Source organism: Puma concolor, chromosome C1 (assembly GCF_028749965.1).
Source record: "Puma concolor isolate L17-30 chromosome C1, mPumCon1.1.hap2, whole genome shotgun sequence".
NCBI lineage: Eukaryota > Metazoa > Chordata > Mammalia > Carnivora > Felidae > Puma > Puma concolor.
The window spans coordinates 45834471-45851757 of NC_141674.1; the positions used below are offsets into that span (position 1 = coordinate 45834471).

The 17287-nt window shown below is 42.1% G+C and overlaps 1 protein-coding gene across 3 annotated transcripts in view; it reads right to left on the reverse strand.

Annotated features, from left to right (window-relative positions):
- Positions 1 to 15095: 15095 nt before the first annotated feature.
- PLPP3 (phospholipid phosphatase 3) overlaps positions 15096 to 17287 on the reverse strand; it is an 87116-nt gene continuing 84924 nt past the window's right edge. For all 3 annotated transcript variants that reach the window (XM_086717082.1, XM_086717080.1, XM_086717081.1), the window contains one exon: positions 15096 to 17034. In XM_086717082.1, coding sequence (XP_086573208.1) covers positions 16909 to 17034 — 126 coding nt within the window. In that variant the 3' untranslated portion in view covers positions 15096 to 16908. The remainder of the gene's footprint in view (positions 17035 to 17287) is intronic.

Below are 17287 nucleotides of genomic sequence, written 5' to 3' on the forward strand. Positions count from 1 at the left end.
GTCTTCAAACTTGTTAGGTTCACCTGCGCCCGAAAGAACATAGACGAATCATGTACTCCAAAGCCGATTTTTAAGTTAACGTCTAAAATTGTTCATATTAAGTTTAAATAGTTGCAAACATGATAATTTATGGCAATTTGTAAATATTGGAATTATAAAGGCACTTACTATTTTAAGTGTATCCAAGTGAATTTAAATATAGCACTCTGTTGCTTGCAAGAATGAAAGATTTACAGAATCAGAAATTTTGCATAGTTCCTTTTATTCCTTGAACTCTTATTTTTATCCTATTTACCTCCCTTCCAGAATCTTAGCCTACTGCAGATTATTCGATTCAAAGTCTTTTATTCATCATCATACCATATATCTAACAAAACATGGATATAAATGGAAATATAAAATGTTCCGCTTCCCGTGTCCATGTGGTTCAAAGTATCAGAAAATTCCATCTGGGGTTGCCTGGGGGGCTCAGTCCGTCAAGCGACTTACTTGGGCTCAGGTCAGGATCATTGGGCCCTGTGCTGACAGCTCAGAGCCTGGAGCCTGCTTCAGGTTCTGTCTCCCTCTCTCTCTGCCCCTTCCCTGCTCACGGGCTCGCTCGCTCTCTCTCTGTCTCTCTCTCTCTCTCAAAAATAAATAAACATTAAAACATTTAAAAAGAAAATTCCATCTGAATTATAATAATTATCAGTAGTACACAATTGACCAAAACAACAAATATACTATGGATTTTTAAAAATAATTCTGAAACGTATAAAGTAAAATTTTATTGGAAATGAATCTCATAATGAGATCTATGAGGATTTTCTCAGTTCATGTATCCATTGGCATATATTTATTGCTAGAATGGCACAAGGTTAAGCATCAAATCTGTTCCTGTTTTTCATATTTACAGATGTCAGCACTGAGAAACCTTATTCTCAAAAATAAGTATGTGGGGAAAGAGTTTGTTGTAAGAATGTGACTCAATTCTTTGAATTCCTTCTAAGGCACGTTCCAAAACCACATCGCGAACTACCATCAAAAATTGTTTTCAAAACTGTATCATTGGATAACAATAAATCAGGGGCTCAGTTTAGGGTATTGTGAGGTGTCTATTAGATATTTGGGCAGAGACGTCAAGGGAATGCATTCTCTGCTATGGAGAAAACTGTGTTCTCCAGGCAGCATCAGGATGTGAAGTGACTGCAGAGGCCGACCCTGACCCTGACCCTGACGGCCAGTGGAATGGGAAGAGCCCTGAACTGGAGTCAAAAACTTGGATCCTGGGGTGCCCCGGTGGCTCAGTTGGTTGAGCAACTTCAGCTCAGGTTGTGATCTCACAGTTTGTGAGTTCGAGCCTGGCACTGGGCTCTTTGCTGTCAGTGCGGAGCCTGCTTGGGATCCTCTGTCCCCCTCTCTCACTGCCCCTCCCCCATTTATGCTCTCTCACGCTCTCTCTCTCTCTCAAAATAAATAAACATAAGAAAAAATAATAAAATAAAAAAACCTGGGTTCTACTCATGGGACCTAGTCTCTGCTGACAGTGTGAGCTTGCCCAAGTTACACAACCTCTCTGAGCCTTAGCTTCCCCTTTCCCCTTTCATGGGGTCCACAAAATCTGGAGCAGGAGGAGCTCTCACTGGGAACACAGACTTTTCTGAGTTCTTTAACTTCTCAGGAGACCAGAATAACACAGATCCAGATACGGCTGCATCACCAGCCACTCAATGAGTTTTTATTTTATTTTTTTAACTTTTAAATATAGTAAGATAGGCATAGTATAAAGTTTATCATCTTAACCATTTTTAAGGGTACAGTTTAATAGTGTTAAGTGTATTCACATTGTTGTACAACTAATTGCCAGAAGTTTTTCATCTTACAAAATTGAAAGTCTATATCCATTAAACAATTTTCTATTCTTTCCTCCCCCAGTCTCCGGCAACTGCCATTCTACTTTCTGTTTCTATTACTTTCACTATTCTATATACTCCGATAAGGGTGATCATCTCTTATATGTCCTTGTGATTGGTTTATTTCATTTAGCACAATTTCCTCAAGGTTCATCCATTTGTAGCATATGTCAGAATTTCCTTCCTTGTTAAGACTGAATAACATTCCACTGTAGGTATATACCAACTCTGAATTTTATTTCACACTGAGATGGGATTTTTTTTTTTAATTCAAAAGATGCTATGTTTCTGCATACACATTTGTATACGACCTACCAGACAGATGTAAGGTTCACGGTCTACTGTAGACTTCAAAGTTGACTCATTCACCTGTCCTATTTATTATTCCATCAATCAAAGCTGTGGGTCAGAATATCAAGTTAACACCACAATCCCAGTGTTCCAGTTTGGAGCCCTGAGACTACCTAGTTCCATTCTCCAAGCATACAACACATCTCCAGATCGGTCCTCACACCAACTCAAACCTCTGCTCACCTTTATTCACTCTCTTATGATAGCTCTGTAGAGGTCTGTATCTCTCATGAGATTGTATACCTGTTTGCAAATAAGAAGCAAATATTTGATTCTGCATCCCCAGCACTTTAACAAGGTATTTGGCACATGGAAATGTTCAATAATTGTTTTTTAATGTTTACTCCTAAAGTTGGAAAATCCCTTATTTGCTTGTTTCAAATTATTCAAATAGTTCAAAATTTGAATGCAAAATAATTCAAAAATTACTGCTTGCCTTCTCTGAGCCAGGCTCTGTTCTAGGAGATGGACTATCACAAAGAACAAGACAGACTTGATCCATACTCTCATGGCACATTCTGGTAGGAGTGTGGGAGAACCAACAATCAGTAAAATTCCAGGCCCTGATTAGAAGAGGGTATTGGAGTAGCAAGGGCCTGGGTTTATATTGACTTATACTGGGGGGGATCATGGAAGTCGTCTCTGCAAAAGTATTAAAGAGAGACCTACATGCCAAGAAGGAGCCAAGCAGGGGAAGAACAAAAAGAAGGGCATTCCAGGCAGAAGGAACGGAGAGTACAGAGGTCCTGAAGCAGGAAAGTTACACTGATGCAGGTTAAAGTCATATTACTTCTATTCTAGAGATACGACAACTAAATCTAAGAGAGAGTGATTTGCCCACCTCTCACAGAAGTGGCAGCTAGGTTGGGAGTTGACTACAGCCAGAAAGTAGTCATATTTAGGGGGTTTGCAGACACTTACCAAAGCGGTTCAATTCCCTACACTATGAAAAAGAAGTAGCCTGACTGACTGTGATCCCCAATAAGTACGCTTCACATTCTACATTCTCCCACTGGACCATTTGTCTCATCCACCTCTACTGGCTTTCTCCACCTCCGCCAGTTGTTGACTCCAAAAAGCCTACTAACCCCCAACTGGAATGCAAGCACTATTTTGTTTTGTACATTCCTACATGCCGAGAGCTAAAACACTGTGTGGCATGTAGTAGATACTCAATAAATATTTGTTGAATGAATGGATAACTGGACCGCAAACCTATTTTTCTGTTATTCACTGGAGGTGTTCACCTCGACCTCCCACAAACACCTGAAGTTCAGCACATGCAAAGCAGACCTCCTCGTCTCTACTACTCTGTCCCCCAAATTGCCCTTTCCCTGTCTTGTGTCTCTCTCTGAGATCAGTACACACTCCACCTGATTGCCCAAGTAAGAAACCAGATTTCTTCTTGATGATTTCACCCATATCTAACAGAAAATGAGATCTTCTCAGTGCTGACTCTTGATATTTCTATAATCTGTCCCTGCTTCTCTATATCCCTTCTGCTTATGCCTTGGCTAAAAATCTTATCCTTCTCTCCTGGATTAGTATAATAGTCAATCAGTTGTCTCATTTTTTTCTTACTGCCCTACATAAGCCTCTATTCTGTACATGCCTATAAGAGTGATAATTCAAAAAATATTTTTAAATTGTAAAAGCTATATATCCATTCTAAAGATTTGGAAAGCACAGAAAAAACTTGAAAAGCAGAAAAGAAATCACCAATAATCCCTCCACACAGAGATAAGTACAGTTATTTATTTATTCGGGTGTAGGTCTTCCCTTTCTTCCTCTCTTTCTTTCTCTCTTTCTTTTAAAACAAGACCAGGGGCACCTGAGTGGCTCAGTCGGTTAATCATCTGACTCTTGACTTCAGCTAAGGTCATGATCTTGAGATTGGTGGGATTGAGCCCTACATCAGGCGCTGTGGATTCTCTCGCTGTTTCTGTCCCTCCCCTGTTTGTGCTCTCTCTCTCTCTCTCTCTCTCTCAAAATAAATAAACTTTAAAAATAAATCAATAAATAAACCAAACCCAGAACCATTGTATTTAAACTTTGAATTCTTCTTTTTGCATTAACATTTTATTATGAATGCCTGCTATACCTTTAAATGTTGTCGAATGTATTTGATTTAAAATATTCTATCATTTGGATGTATCATAATGCATTTACTCATTTTCCAATTATTTAACATTTAGATTATTTATAATTTCATTATTATAAAACAGTCTTTGATATGCATTCTCGCACATAAATTTTTGTCTTTATCTCTGATTATTTCCTTATTATAAATTCCTAGAAGTAAAATTATTAGATCAAATTATATGAAAGTGCTTAAGGCACTTGACACTTTTATCAAGTTGCCTCAGCATAATTTTTTTTTCTTTCTTTCTTTCTTTTTTTTATTTTTATTTTTTTTTGCCTTAGAGTAAATGTTTTTAAATGCAAATCAGTTGGCTACGCATTTGACTCTTTATTTTGGCTCAGGTCATGATCTCATGGTTCATGAGCTTGAGCCCCACATCAGGCTCTCTGCACTGACAGCAAGGAGCCTGCATAGAATTCTCTCTCCCTCTCTCTCTGCCCCTACCCAACTCATGCTCTCTCTCTCTCTCTCAAAATAAATAAGTAAACTTAAAAAGTTTTTTTAATGAATAAATAATGCAAATCTAATCACCTTCTTTTCTTAAGTGTTTTTAAAAGATTTTAAGTAATCTTGGGGCGCCTGGGTGGCGCAGTCGGTTAAGCGTCCGACTTCAGCCAGGTCACGATCTCACGGTCCGTGAGTTCGAGCCCCGCGTCGGGCTCTGGGCTGATGGCTCAGAGCCTGGAGCCTGTTTCCGATTCTGTGTCTCCCTCTCTCTCTGCCCCTCCCCCATTCATGCTCTGTCTCTCTCTGTCCCAAAAAAATAAATAAACGTTAAAAAAAAAAAAATTTAAAAGATTTTAAGTAATCTCTACACCCAGTGTGGGGGCGTGAACTCACAACCTGAGATCAAGAGTCCCATGCTGCACCAACTGAGCCAGCCAGGTGCCCCACATTATTCTTTTTTTTAAATCTCTAAACATGGAGTGCAGAAAATGGTTCAGACTTTTTAGGTATACAGGACTGCATGATTTGACCTCTGTCTCTCTGACTTCAGCTTCCACTTGTTCTGTGAGTGAACACTTCGTTTCAACCATATCAAACTATATAACAGTTCATTACATGTGTCACACCTCTGGACAAGGCTGTGTACCTCGTCTAGAACACCACTAGAACACTTTTATTCTAGCCAATCTTGCATGTTGCTTCAAAGTTTAGCTTTAAGCATCATCTGTATGTGATATAATAAAATATCTTCCACTTGTGGCGCCTGGCTGACTCAGTTGGAAGAGTGTGCCACTCTTTTAATTTTTAACGTTTATTTATTATTGAGAGGCACAGAGAGAGAGAGCATGAGCAGGGGAGGGGCAGAGAGAGGAGGAGACACAGAATCTGAAACAGGCTCCAGGCTCTGAGCTGTTAGCACAGAACCCGAAGCGGGGCTCGAACCCACAAACCGCGAGATCATGACCTGAGCCGAAGTCAGATGCTTAACCGACTGAGCCACCCAGGCGCCCCGAGTGTGCCACTCTTGATCTCAGGGTGGTGAGTTCAAGCCCTACGCTGGGTATAGAAATTACTAAAAACAAAATAAAAAAATAAAATATCTTCCACTTAAATGCTTGCAGTGAGTCAGACCTTCTGCTAAAAACTCATGTCATTTGCTCATCAGACCATTTCACACAAGTACGTTATCTTCAGTATCCAACTGAAGAAATGGAGTCTCCATTAGTAAGTGGTTTCTACTGTTAAGTGGCAGAATGGAGGCTTAAACTGCTTCCAAGCCCACATTCTTTATCACTGTGTGTGATTTCCTGCCTCTCTGGGCTTCTTGCCATTTAGATTCATCTTCTCTGTGTTTCCATAGTATCCTGGGCTTACCTCTGTCACTCTGTCCATAAATCAATCTCCCTCCCTAGACTGTAAATTCCTTGAGGGCAGGAGCTATGTCTAAGTCACAGTATAGGAGCTCTTCATTGAATGAATGGAGAATGAATAAACAAATACTGGTATTACTCTTATAAATCTGACCTCGGTTTTCCTTAATTTCCTTTGCTGTCACTGATGATGACTTTATGAGCTTGTCTCCTTGGGGGATCACCACTCATTTCCTCAGATGTCTTGATTCATGCTGGGGTCCTCCAACAGAGCAGAGGTGACATCATGGTCATGGAACTCCTCTGCCAATAAAGGTGGACCCCTAGACAGCGTCCCATGAATCAAGCAGAAAGAGAAAGATGTCGAAGGGCAGTGCTGGTAGAAAGTTTCTGTTTGCCCACACATGCCAGAGTAATGAGAGGAAAAGAAACACAGAAATAGAAGGCAGAGGCTTAATGGGATGGAAAGAGGCCCCAGTGTGCAGCAGGAACTAGCCTCAAAGGATTAAAAAGAAAATGAAAAAATGAAAACTTGGCACATAAGCTTCAATTGGCATTAAAGAGATCGGGTCCGTAGGAACCATTGTCCACCGAGGCTGTCCCATTGATGTCAAAACTCATTCTTCCCCCTCCTCCCAACACCCTAAGTGTAAGAGCAGTGTAGTATTTGCTTAGGTAGAATGGATTGCACCCCCCATTAGAGGCACCTTCCATAGGGAGAGTTTCTAGCTGAGGGTTGCTTGGACCACATATGCCACAGTTTGGTCACCAAAGTGGCAATTATCCTTTATTTCCCCTCTCCACTGTCACCGCAAACATCACAGCATCTCCACAAATGCCACCTAACGGTTTGTGTCTCCCACTCAGAAGCAGAGTGAACATGGACATGCATATATTTGGATGCACACACTCACATTTGCATGCATATCCAGAGATACAAATCACGCATCTGCAAATACATATACATACTTGCGCATACAATCCCACCCCCCTCCCCCACACATGCAACTTTCACATATAAACTGAAAGAGGGACTCTCTAGTCATCTATTCCATCAAAAACTATTTATGGAGTTCCTACTCTGTGCTAACCCCTGAGCTCCATCTTAAGGAAAAAATGAAGGATGAGACATTATCATTGCCCTCAAAAAGTTCTCAGTCAGTAAGTGAGATAAGGAGACATATGGTCAACTGCAGAACAAAAGGGCAGTTGGAAGGCCAGCAAAGCCATCCAACCCAACCTCTGGACCCAGAGTTTTTCCAGAGAGGGTGGAGGCAGATCCGATCCTCAAGGACGACTGGCTACAGATACAAAAGCAAAGCAGTATGAGTTTAGAAGGATTGCAAGCAGTTCAGCATGGCTGGATTTTAGGGGGCAAGGGGGAAAAGTAAGTACATTGGGAAAATATAGGGGTAGAGGGATAGGCAAGTCCCAGATCATGAAAGTTATATTCCATGCTGAAATTCCAAATCTACCAACATGGCAGACTTCACTAATGTAGAACTTCCTCTCCCAGAAAAACACATAGAAATACTGAACACAATATACTGCCTCTCTCCACTGAATAAAGTATAACAATTCCATGCCCCCATTAATCCATGGACCAGATGAGTAGAAGTTCCCTATATCTGAAATGAAAGAGAAGTACAAGAGCAACGTAAGACCTTGAGGCTAAAGTTGATGTTGGAGAGGCGGCCATCAAATCACACAGTCCTATACCTCTGAAGAGTCTCAACTCTTTCCTGAAATCCCTCTTTACAAAGTTTGAAAAGATGGGGCACCTGGGTGGCTCAGTCGGTTAAGCATCCGACTGAAGCTCAGATCATGACTTCATGGTTCATGGGTTCGAGCCCCACGTCAGGCTCTGTGCTGACAGCTCACAGCCTGGAGCCTGCTTCCGATTCTGTGTCTCCCTCTCTCTCTGCCCCTCCCCTGCTTGCTCTCTCTCTCTCTCAAAAATAAATAAAAACATTAAAAAAAATAAAGTTTAAAAAGAGAATAGCATATTAGATTTGCATTGCCCAAGGCCTGTGAAATCCCTGGGACTCCCTCCTGGCAGGAGCAAACACAGAACTACTTTTTAAAGACCAGGGCACATGGCACTCCTACATTAAACATAAGCCCTGCCACAGATAAGCTCAGAATGAAAACATTATAAACCACACAAGCTCAACCTATTTAGTATCCAAAATGAAAACTAAAATGCAAAGGGATTTTACTTATTCATACCTATTAGATCATTAAAATTTTAAAGTCCAACAATTGTTGAAGATGGAAATCAATTGGAAATCTGTGCTGCTAATAATAGTTTGAGTGTGATACAACTACTTCTGAGAGTATTTTGACAATGTCTGTTAAAGAAGGGATATATATATATTCTATCCAGTGATTCCATGTCTGTGGATCTCGTGACTAAAACTCACATAGACAAGGAGAGAGACATAAGGGTGTCCATTGCTGCACTGTGTATAATAGTCAAAAATTGCAAACATCTTGAATGTCTTTCAACACTATAATGGATTCATGAGGAATGGTTTACTCATACAGTGCTGCTGCAGAGTGGCTAAGATGAACATTCTAGATCTGTGTTGCATCATGTATAAATTGCAAAAACACAGTGCTGACTAGTTAGAGCAGATTATAAAAATACATACTATTTTGATAATTTTTACATATATGTATATTTAAAGCTCGTAAAATAGTTCTACACATTATTCATGAAAGCATCCATGTATTATTGTTCAACTACGAAGATCTGATTTGAAAGGACTAGAAGTCAGGATAATGGTTACCTCTGGGACAGACTGTATGGAAGAGAGGGGCCGAGCTTAAATTGTATCTTAATGGTTCATTTTTTAAATTATAACACTATTTGATCTGGAACAAATGGGGCAAAATGCAAATTTGTTATACCTGAGGGGTTGGCATATGGTTCTCACGTTACTCTCTGTATTGTATTACATTTTTAAAATAAATTGAAATTTTCAAATAAGAATAAATGCCATGCAAAGATTTTATTCCCTGAGCGGAGAATGACACGGTTAGTTTTGTGCTTTGGAAAGCTCCCTCTGGCCCTTGTGTGGAGGGATTGTTATGATAATGTAGATGGAGGCAGGGCTCTTGCAGTAGACTAAGAAAGACGTAATGAGGCCTGGCCTAAGTTCATGGCCAGGGAGTGAAACGAAGGGATGAGTTTGAAAGTAATTTAGAAAGTAAAATTGCCTATATACTATCAGCCTTTTCCTTTGTCCTTTGGTCTTTTTTTTTTTTTTTTTTTTTACAAACTCCTTTTTTCCCGTTTCAACTGAAGTATGTCATGGCAAAGACTAATGAATAAATCATAAGCATACTGCTTAATAAGTTTTCACAAACTGACCACCACCTAGGTCAAATCCTCTCCCAGCCAGTATACTCCCAAATGTAATCACAAATCTGACTTCTGTCACCGAAGATGAGTTTATTCTGTCTTTTTTTTTTTTTTTAATATTGAGTTGAATTTATTAAAATAACGAAGGCATTTAGTGACCATGTATTATGAGAGTCTACATCCAGATGGTTCCAGAGCTGATCCATCCGGGGCATCGGGTCAACGGCCCTGTGAGGTTCTGGCCCTTTCCTTATGGCTGGCAAGGAGGCTGCCATAACCCCAAACATCATACCCTCACAGGACAATGCCGAAGGAAGGAAGCAGCCATAACCAAGCTAATGAGACACCTCCTCAAATGCTTTCCTGTTTTCTCAAATACATAGAATATTAGCAGCTGCAAGGAGGCTCAGAAAGCCAGTGACCCTCTTCTTTAGACTCCATGACGGAGGATAGGTTAAGAACAACCTTCTTGGGCCAGGCGCCTTATGATAGTTAAATAATTTCCTTGGTTTCCAACCAGGCCATTTCAATGCTAGGAATCAAGTAGTACAAATATTTATTTTGGTTCAAGAGTCTTTTTCTGTCTGACGTATAATCATTACCCTGGAATTTTCTGTTCTTATTGAGCTCCTTGAACTATTTTTGTTAGTTTGGTTTTATTTTTTGTTGTTGTTTCCCACTTTTGAGTTATAATACGCATACAGCACTGTGTCAGTTTAAGGTATATAGCATGACGATTTGACTTACATATATTGTGAAATAGTTACCACAGTAAGCTTAGTTAAGATTTATCATCTCGTAAAGATAGCAAGAAAAAAAAAAAGAAAGAAAGAAAAAGAAAAAGAAAAAAATTTTTTTTCCTTGTGCTGATTTAAGATTTATTCTTTAACACGGGTGCCTGGGTGGCTCAGTTCATCAAGCACCCAACCCTTGATTTTGGCTCAGGTCATGATCTCACAGTCAGGGATTGAGGCCCTCATCGGGCTCTTCACTGGTTGTGGAGCCTGCTAGGGATTCTCTCTCTCTCCCTCTCTCTGCCCACCTCCTCAAAATAAATAAACGTTTTTTTAAAAAAAGGATTTATTCTTTAACAACTTTCAAATATGCCACACAGCAGCGTTAACTATAGCCATCATGTTGTACATTACGTCCCCACTACTTATTTATCTTATAAGTGGAGTTTGTACCTTTTGCCACCTTCATCCGATTCCTTCCCCTCCCACCTCCAGCCTCTGGTACCACAAATCTGATCTCCTTCTACGGCTTTGGGTTTTTTGGTTTATTTTTTACATTTCACATATAAGCAAGATCATACTGTATTTATTTTTCTCTGGTTTATTTCACTTAGCCTTAAGCCCTCAAGGTGCATCCATGTTGTTGCAAATGGCCGAATTTCCTCCTTTGCATAGGTGAATAGTGTTCTATTGTATATATATTCCACAACTTCTTCCTCCACTGGTAGACATTTAGGTGGTTTCCATGTCTTGGCTATTGTAAATATTGCTGCAGTGACATGAGGGTGCAGATATCTCTTTGACAAAGTGTTTTTGCTTCCTTCAGATATCGTCCCAGAAGTGGAATTGCCGGATCATATGGTATTTCTATCTTTAATTTTTTGAGGAACCTCCATACTGTTTTCCACGGTGGCTGCACCAGTTTGCAATCCCACCAACAAGCATAAGGGTTCCCTCTCTTCCACATCCTCATCAGTATTTGTTACCTCTTGTCTTTTTTATGCCGTTCTAATAGGTGAGGTGATATATAGGTGAGGTGGCTTTGGTTTGCATTTCCCTGATGATGAGTGATGCTGAGCATCTTTTCATGTACCTGTTGGCCATTCATATATCTTCTTTGGAAAAGTGTCTATTCGAGTCCTTTGGCCATTTTTTAAAATTAAAATTATTTATTTATGTTGAGGGAGAGAGAGAGAGAGAGAGAGAGAGAGAGAGAGAATCCCAAGAAGGCTCCTCACCCTCAGGGCCAAGCCCAACGCAGGGCTCTATCGCACAAACTGTGAGATATGACCTGAGCTGAAATCAAGAGTCAGACACTTAACCGAGCCACCCAGGTGCCCCTCTTTTGGCCATTTTTAAATTAGGTTATTTGGTCTTTTACTATTGAGTTGCATGAGTATTTATATATTTTGAATATTAACCTCTAATCAGATATATGATTGGCAAGTATTTTTTTCCCATTCCATGGTTGTCTTTTCATTTTGTTGATCATTTCTTTTGCTGTGGGCTTTGCCAGTTCCGAACTTCGTACAAATCAACTCACACAGTATGTATTCTGCTGGGCTTGGTTTCACTCACTCTATAGTCTTCTGTGAAATTCACTCATATTATGCATAGTGGGGGTTTGTTAATTTTCATTGTTTAATAGTATTCCTCATGTGGCTATTTAATTATCCACTCAATTGATGAGAATTTGAGTTGTCTCCAGTCTTAGGTAGTGCATCCATGAACATTCTTGTACCTGTCTTTTGATAAGTATGTGGAGATATATATATTTGGTGTATATTTAGGAGAAGAATTTCTGGGGGATAGGGTATGTGTATAACTGGCTTTAGTAGATACTGCCAACGTTCTCCAAAATGGTTGTACCAATTTACCTCCCATTTGTCATGCATGAGTTCCAGTTTTGTTTTGTTTTGAATGTTTATTTTTGAGAGAGAGAGAGAGAATATGCAAGCTGAGGAGGGGCAGAGAGAGAGGGAGACACAGAATCTGAAGCAGGCTCCAGGCTGTGAGCTGTCAGCACAGAGCCTGACACAGGGCTCAAACTCACGTACGATGAGATCCTGACCTGAGCTGAAGTAGGACGCATAACCAACTGAGCAACCCAGGCACTCTAAGAAGTCTACTCTTTGCCCAAACCCAGGATCGAACTAGGGACCTTTAGACTCTTTTTCTTATTCATTATTATCTACAACCTGTTTTGGTGTCAAAAGAAAACTACCAAAGCCTCCCTGTCACTAACATTTTCTCTGATATCTGGCTGGGGCCATTCCTTCCACGTCATTTAGAAAGAGATGTGGAGAATCCAAATGGGACTGTGTGCACTCAAGGGTCTTTGAAACTGCAAAAGGCTGTTAAAGGCATGATTATCATCATTGGAAGGATTCTTGCAGAAGCTAGCATCTTTTTCGGGATTGGATGTTCTAGAAAGGACGCTTACATGAGGTGAGAAGAGGGTCCACATGGAGGGTGTCAGTCTTTCTGATTCATTCCATTTAAGTTCCCAGGATACTTTATACAGGGCCCTCCTCCCCCATTCTACTGCCATAATTATTTATCTACTCATTTGTCTCTTGTCCTAGACCTGCATTTGGCAGACTCTTCATTCGTTCTGTTGGGGTCGGGGAGGGATACAAACAGGCTTTGGCCCAAGGTAGCTCTTAGGGAAACCAGCCTCGGATAGGACATCTCCTTCTGCCTACGCCTCATGGCTTCCTCTACTTTCTTCATAACAGCTTAATTCGTGATTACATATTTGTGTGATTATTTGATATTTTACATTCTCCTCTAGCCTATAAACTCCTTAAAACAGAGATCCTGTCCCTTTTATCCACTATCCCACCTTACGTGTTTACTAGTGCTCAGTACACTGTAGGGAATTGATACTAGTCAACAAATAATTGAAATGGGTTGGATCTGAATCCCAGAGGTGCCCCATACTATGGCATGGCTCCATCTTCCCTTAAGTCTCCAGGAAATGGGGTTATTTCTTCTTGAGACCAGTTGAGTCTGTCAAGTGCTACTGGAAAGGTGTGATGGAAAGACTAGAGGATTAGCAGTACAGGGGTTTGGTCTCCTGGTCCCCCCTCCTCTAATTTGCCTTCTCCCCCCCACAAGTTGTTTTGTCTGTCTGGACCTTTGTTCCTCTGGATTTGAAGGGAAAATCTGGACTCTGACCTTGAGGGTCTCCCTAGCTGCATACTGGGGCCCAAAGGTACATTTCTGCCTGCAGGAAAATGCTGAGAAAGTGCTGAGCTAGTGTCAGGGCCTGAGCAGGCTTATCTAGAAGTGAAGAGCAGACTGATTGGGGGGGGGGGGGGGGGCTTTATTCCCCCATGCCCTGAAACCAAATGAAGTTTTGCCTCCTTGGATTTTCAAAGTGCTTGGAATCCACGGCTTTTTTCCTCCCATTTTCTCTTTTGAACAGGAATGTGTGTAACTGTTATTCTACGCCTGTCCCATCGCTGAATTTGGGGGAGCAGCTGACTTGTGTTATGCATTCACAGTTGGAGAGCAATTATGCCTCAGGATGGACTAAACCCAGAACCCCATCCTTACCTGACTTCGATGATTTAGTTTAGATGATGAGATTTGAGACTCTGGAGTCAAGATTTAGATAAGACTTCGGATTTGAGTTGATGCTGTAATGGGTTGAGACTTTGGGGGAGGTTGGGATCTGGTGAATCTATTTTGCATATGGGCTGGATGTGAATCTTTGAGGCCTAGAGGGTGAACTGTGGTGGGCAGCCTGACCACCCTGCAAGACGTCTGTGTGCTAATCCCTGGGTTCTATGCATATGCTCTGTGACATGGCAAAGGGGAATTAAGGTAGCAGATGGAATGAAGGTTGCTAATCAGCTGACCTTAACACAGGTAGAGCATCCTGGGTAAGAGAGGTGGGTCCATCTAATCAGCAGGGCCCTAAATGTGGAAGACGTGGCAGAAGTAGAGACCCAGAGACCGCAGAATGGAAAGGACCTGGTCCAGTACTGCTGGCTTTGCAGATGGAGAAAGAGGGCCACAAACCAAGGGATGCAGATGGCCTCTAGAAGCTGGACAAGACCAGGAAACAGCTTCTTCCCCAGAGCCTCCAAAACTGTCAGCAAATCTGTGCCGCTTTAAGCTACTGTGTTCCTGGTAACTTGTTTACAGCAGCAATAGGCAACGGACACAAGTCTTGGCCGGCAATTTACTCTTCCAGGATCTCAGGTCGTTCCATCTTTGGGCTCCTTCGCATTCCTCAGTTCTCAAAGTAACTGCCAGAAGGATCAGCAGTGACAAACAGGCAGACGTGCCTGGCACACAGGTGCTCAACGGGTGTGACATGTACCAGCTCCCCCTCTTCTTCCAGGCTGGGGAGACACCGGGAGAGAAAGCAAGGGCCAAGTGCCATTCTCTGGGGAGCGCCCTCCACCCTCCTTCTTTTGATACGTAAAGAGCTCCCTTGGGAGCTCCCCGAAGCACACCTTATCAGGAGCCCTGCTTCTTATCTGCCTTTGGGGGACCCACTAGCTCCTCCCTCCTTGACAAACCCCTTTCGAATACAGAAGCTCTTTAGAGCCTGAGACAGAGCAGAGCCAGAGTCTGGCTGGGCAAACAGGCTTTCAGAGATGAAAGAGCAGCTGAGGCAGCTACGGCCACCATATTTCCCACTGGAAGGATCAGGAAGTGGTGCCCCGAGGTGAAGCCAGCCCATTGAAAGAGCTCAGATGGCCTGCGAGCCCCCTCCCTCCTGCCACACACCCGAGACAAACACCCCTCACACATTTCAGGATTCCAGCCCCTTCATTAGTTGGGTTATGAGCTTTTATTTAAAAAGCACATTTAATACAAGTGTAGTTTCGCAGATACAAGTTTTCACTTTGTATTCTACAAAAGTCTTTGAATATTATTCTCTTTACAAAATGGAACCTTACAAAAATACTGACACTTTAATGTTTTTATACAGTTTTCTCTAGTTGCAGTTATTTCTTTCATTGTAAAACAATGTCTACCACAGAACTACGATATTTTATTTGATATTAAAAAAAAAAAAATTAACTCCATGCTTTTTTAAGCAGCTAATGTAAATAACACAGGTCGAGACAGTTTATAATCATAGTGGATGTAGCTAAAATTGTTTCAGAAATAATATCTTACATAGTTAACTTTTAATGTTTTATACATTATTTATATAATATTTATATATAAAAATCATAGCTTGCTAGAAGTGGAAATGAAAAGGACGGCTTCTGGAGTAAGGATGTACATGTGCTTGATCCATGTGGTTACATTTAGCCCTTTGCAAGGTTTGCACCCGCGATCTGAAAGCATTTCTTCCTTCCTCCTTTCCTCGAAGGTTCAGTAGAAAGGATCCCTGTCTACTGCCCCGCGTGGGACCTTGCTTGGAAGGACACTTACGGAGAGAGGATGAGGAAAAACTCTACGGAGATTTAACCCATGTGTTCTGCCCAGCAGAACCTACCGAGAACTGCCCTAGAGATCAACCCCAAGACAATAGTGCTTTACACAGCTTCGCAAGAGCAGCCCCCGCAGAGACGCTCGTCCGTTCCGAGATCTGGAAGGGCCGCCTCTCAGGCACGAGACCATCTGCTGCTCTGGCTCATTCTGACTCTGAGTAGCCAAAAGGTTGGTGAGTTTTTCATTCTTGCCCATTCGCTCCCACGTCTCTTGTACGTAAGGCTGCTTCCCGTCAGCCGACGGCAGAGCATGCCTTTGCTGGTGTCGGGACCCTCCCGGAGACCCCGGGGGGCACACAGCAAGGACTTCCAGGGAGAAAGCAGTGACCGAAGCTAACTGTTACCAAGAGTGTGAAGGTGCCGAGTGACTCGTGAACACAACAGGGGCATCCCGCTGCTGACGTCCCGCATCACCCAATGATGCGGACAGAGAAGACAAAGGAGGGCCAGCACCCTCGATCGCTTTTGAAATTGTGCTATTTGTGAAACTCACTCATCCACAAAGAGTCTCCTAATCGCTAAAGTGAGGGGCTGTGGCTGCTGGCCTGGGGGCCGGGGGAGGGAGGGAGAAAGGCCTCAGGACTGGGAATCCAGATTCGGGATCGCGTGGCCTGACTTAGCACACCTGCTCTGCCCTTATATTGAACAAAACAAAACCAACCTTCCCGAACCAAAGTCACAGCACAGATCAGAGTGGTGTGGCCAGAGAGACACGAGACAGGAGCCCGCCCAATGGCTGTTTTCTTGATTCAGTGCTACTTCTGGCATTGTGTGCTACAATGTGAATTTGATCTTTTCTCACAGGCCTGGGGTTCCTCGGGTCACAAGCGTGACTGGCAGACCCTACTCAAATCATTTTAGTGTCTGTTCCAGAACAAGCCCGTGTTCACTAGAACATGAACACTTAGACCAATTGCACATCCAGGATTTCGGCACTTGGTGTTAGTTTGCTGTTGTTTCCACATAGGTGAATGCTACCTATTTTGGAAGGCCACAAAATAAGACTTTTTTTTTTTTTTCCTTTTTAAAATCAGTTGGGCAAAAAGTTTTTCCCTACATTCTACTGTCTGATGAGATTGGAGAGCAGCAAGAGCTTGCTGTCAGCAGTCATTTTATAAAACAGCTCAGGAGGTGGGCAGCACCTACACCATGTTGTGGTGATTGTTCCTGTCAATAATGTCCACAGGCGAAAGGATTTCCTTCCGGAGAGCAGGGGGAGGCAGGGAGAGTGTCGTCTTGGTCTTGAAGAGGTCGGACACAAAGAAAACCTAGAAGCACAAAATCAGACATCGAAATTAATAACTGACATCTGGGGCCTGGGGACAGGCAAAGGGAAGGTCATAGAAGCACAGACTTTGGGAAAAAGGGACCCCCAGACCATAGATCTTTGACTAGGGAAGGATCCTACGGAGATTATATATATACACCAACTTGTGTTATACAGGTAGGGAAACTGAAGCCCAGAGAAGCACAGTGACATGTCCCAGGATGCACAGCCATGGCGGGAGTAGAATTCTGTTC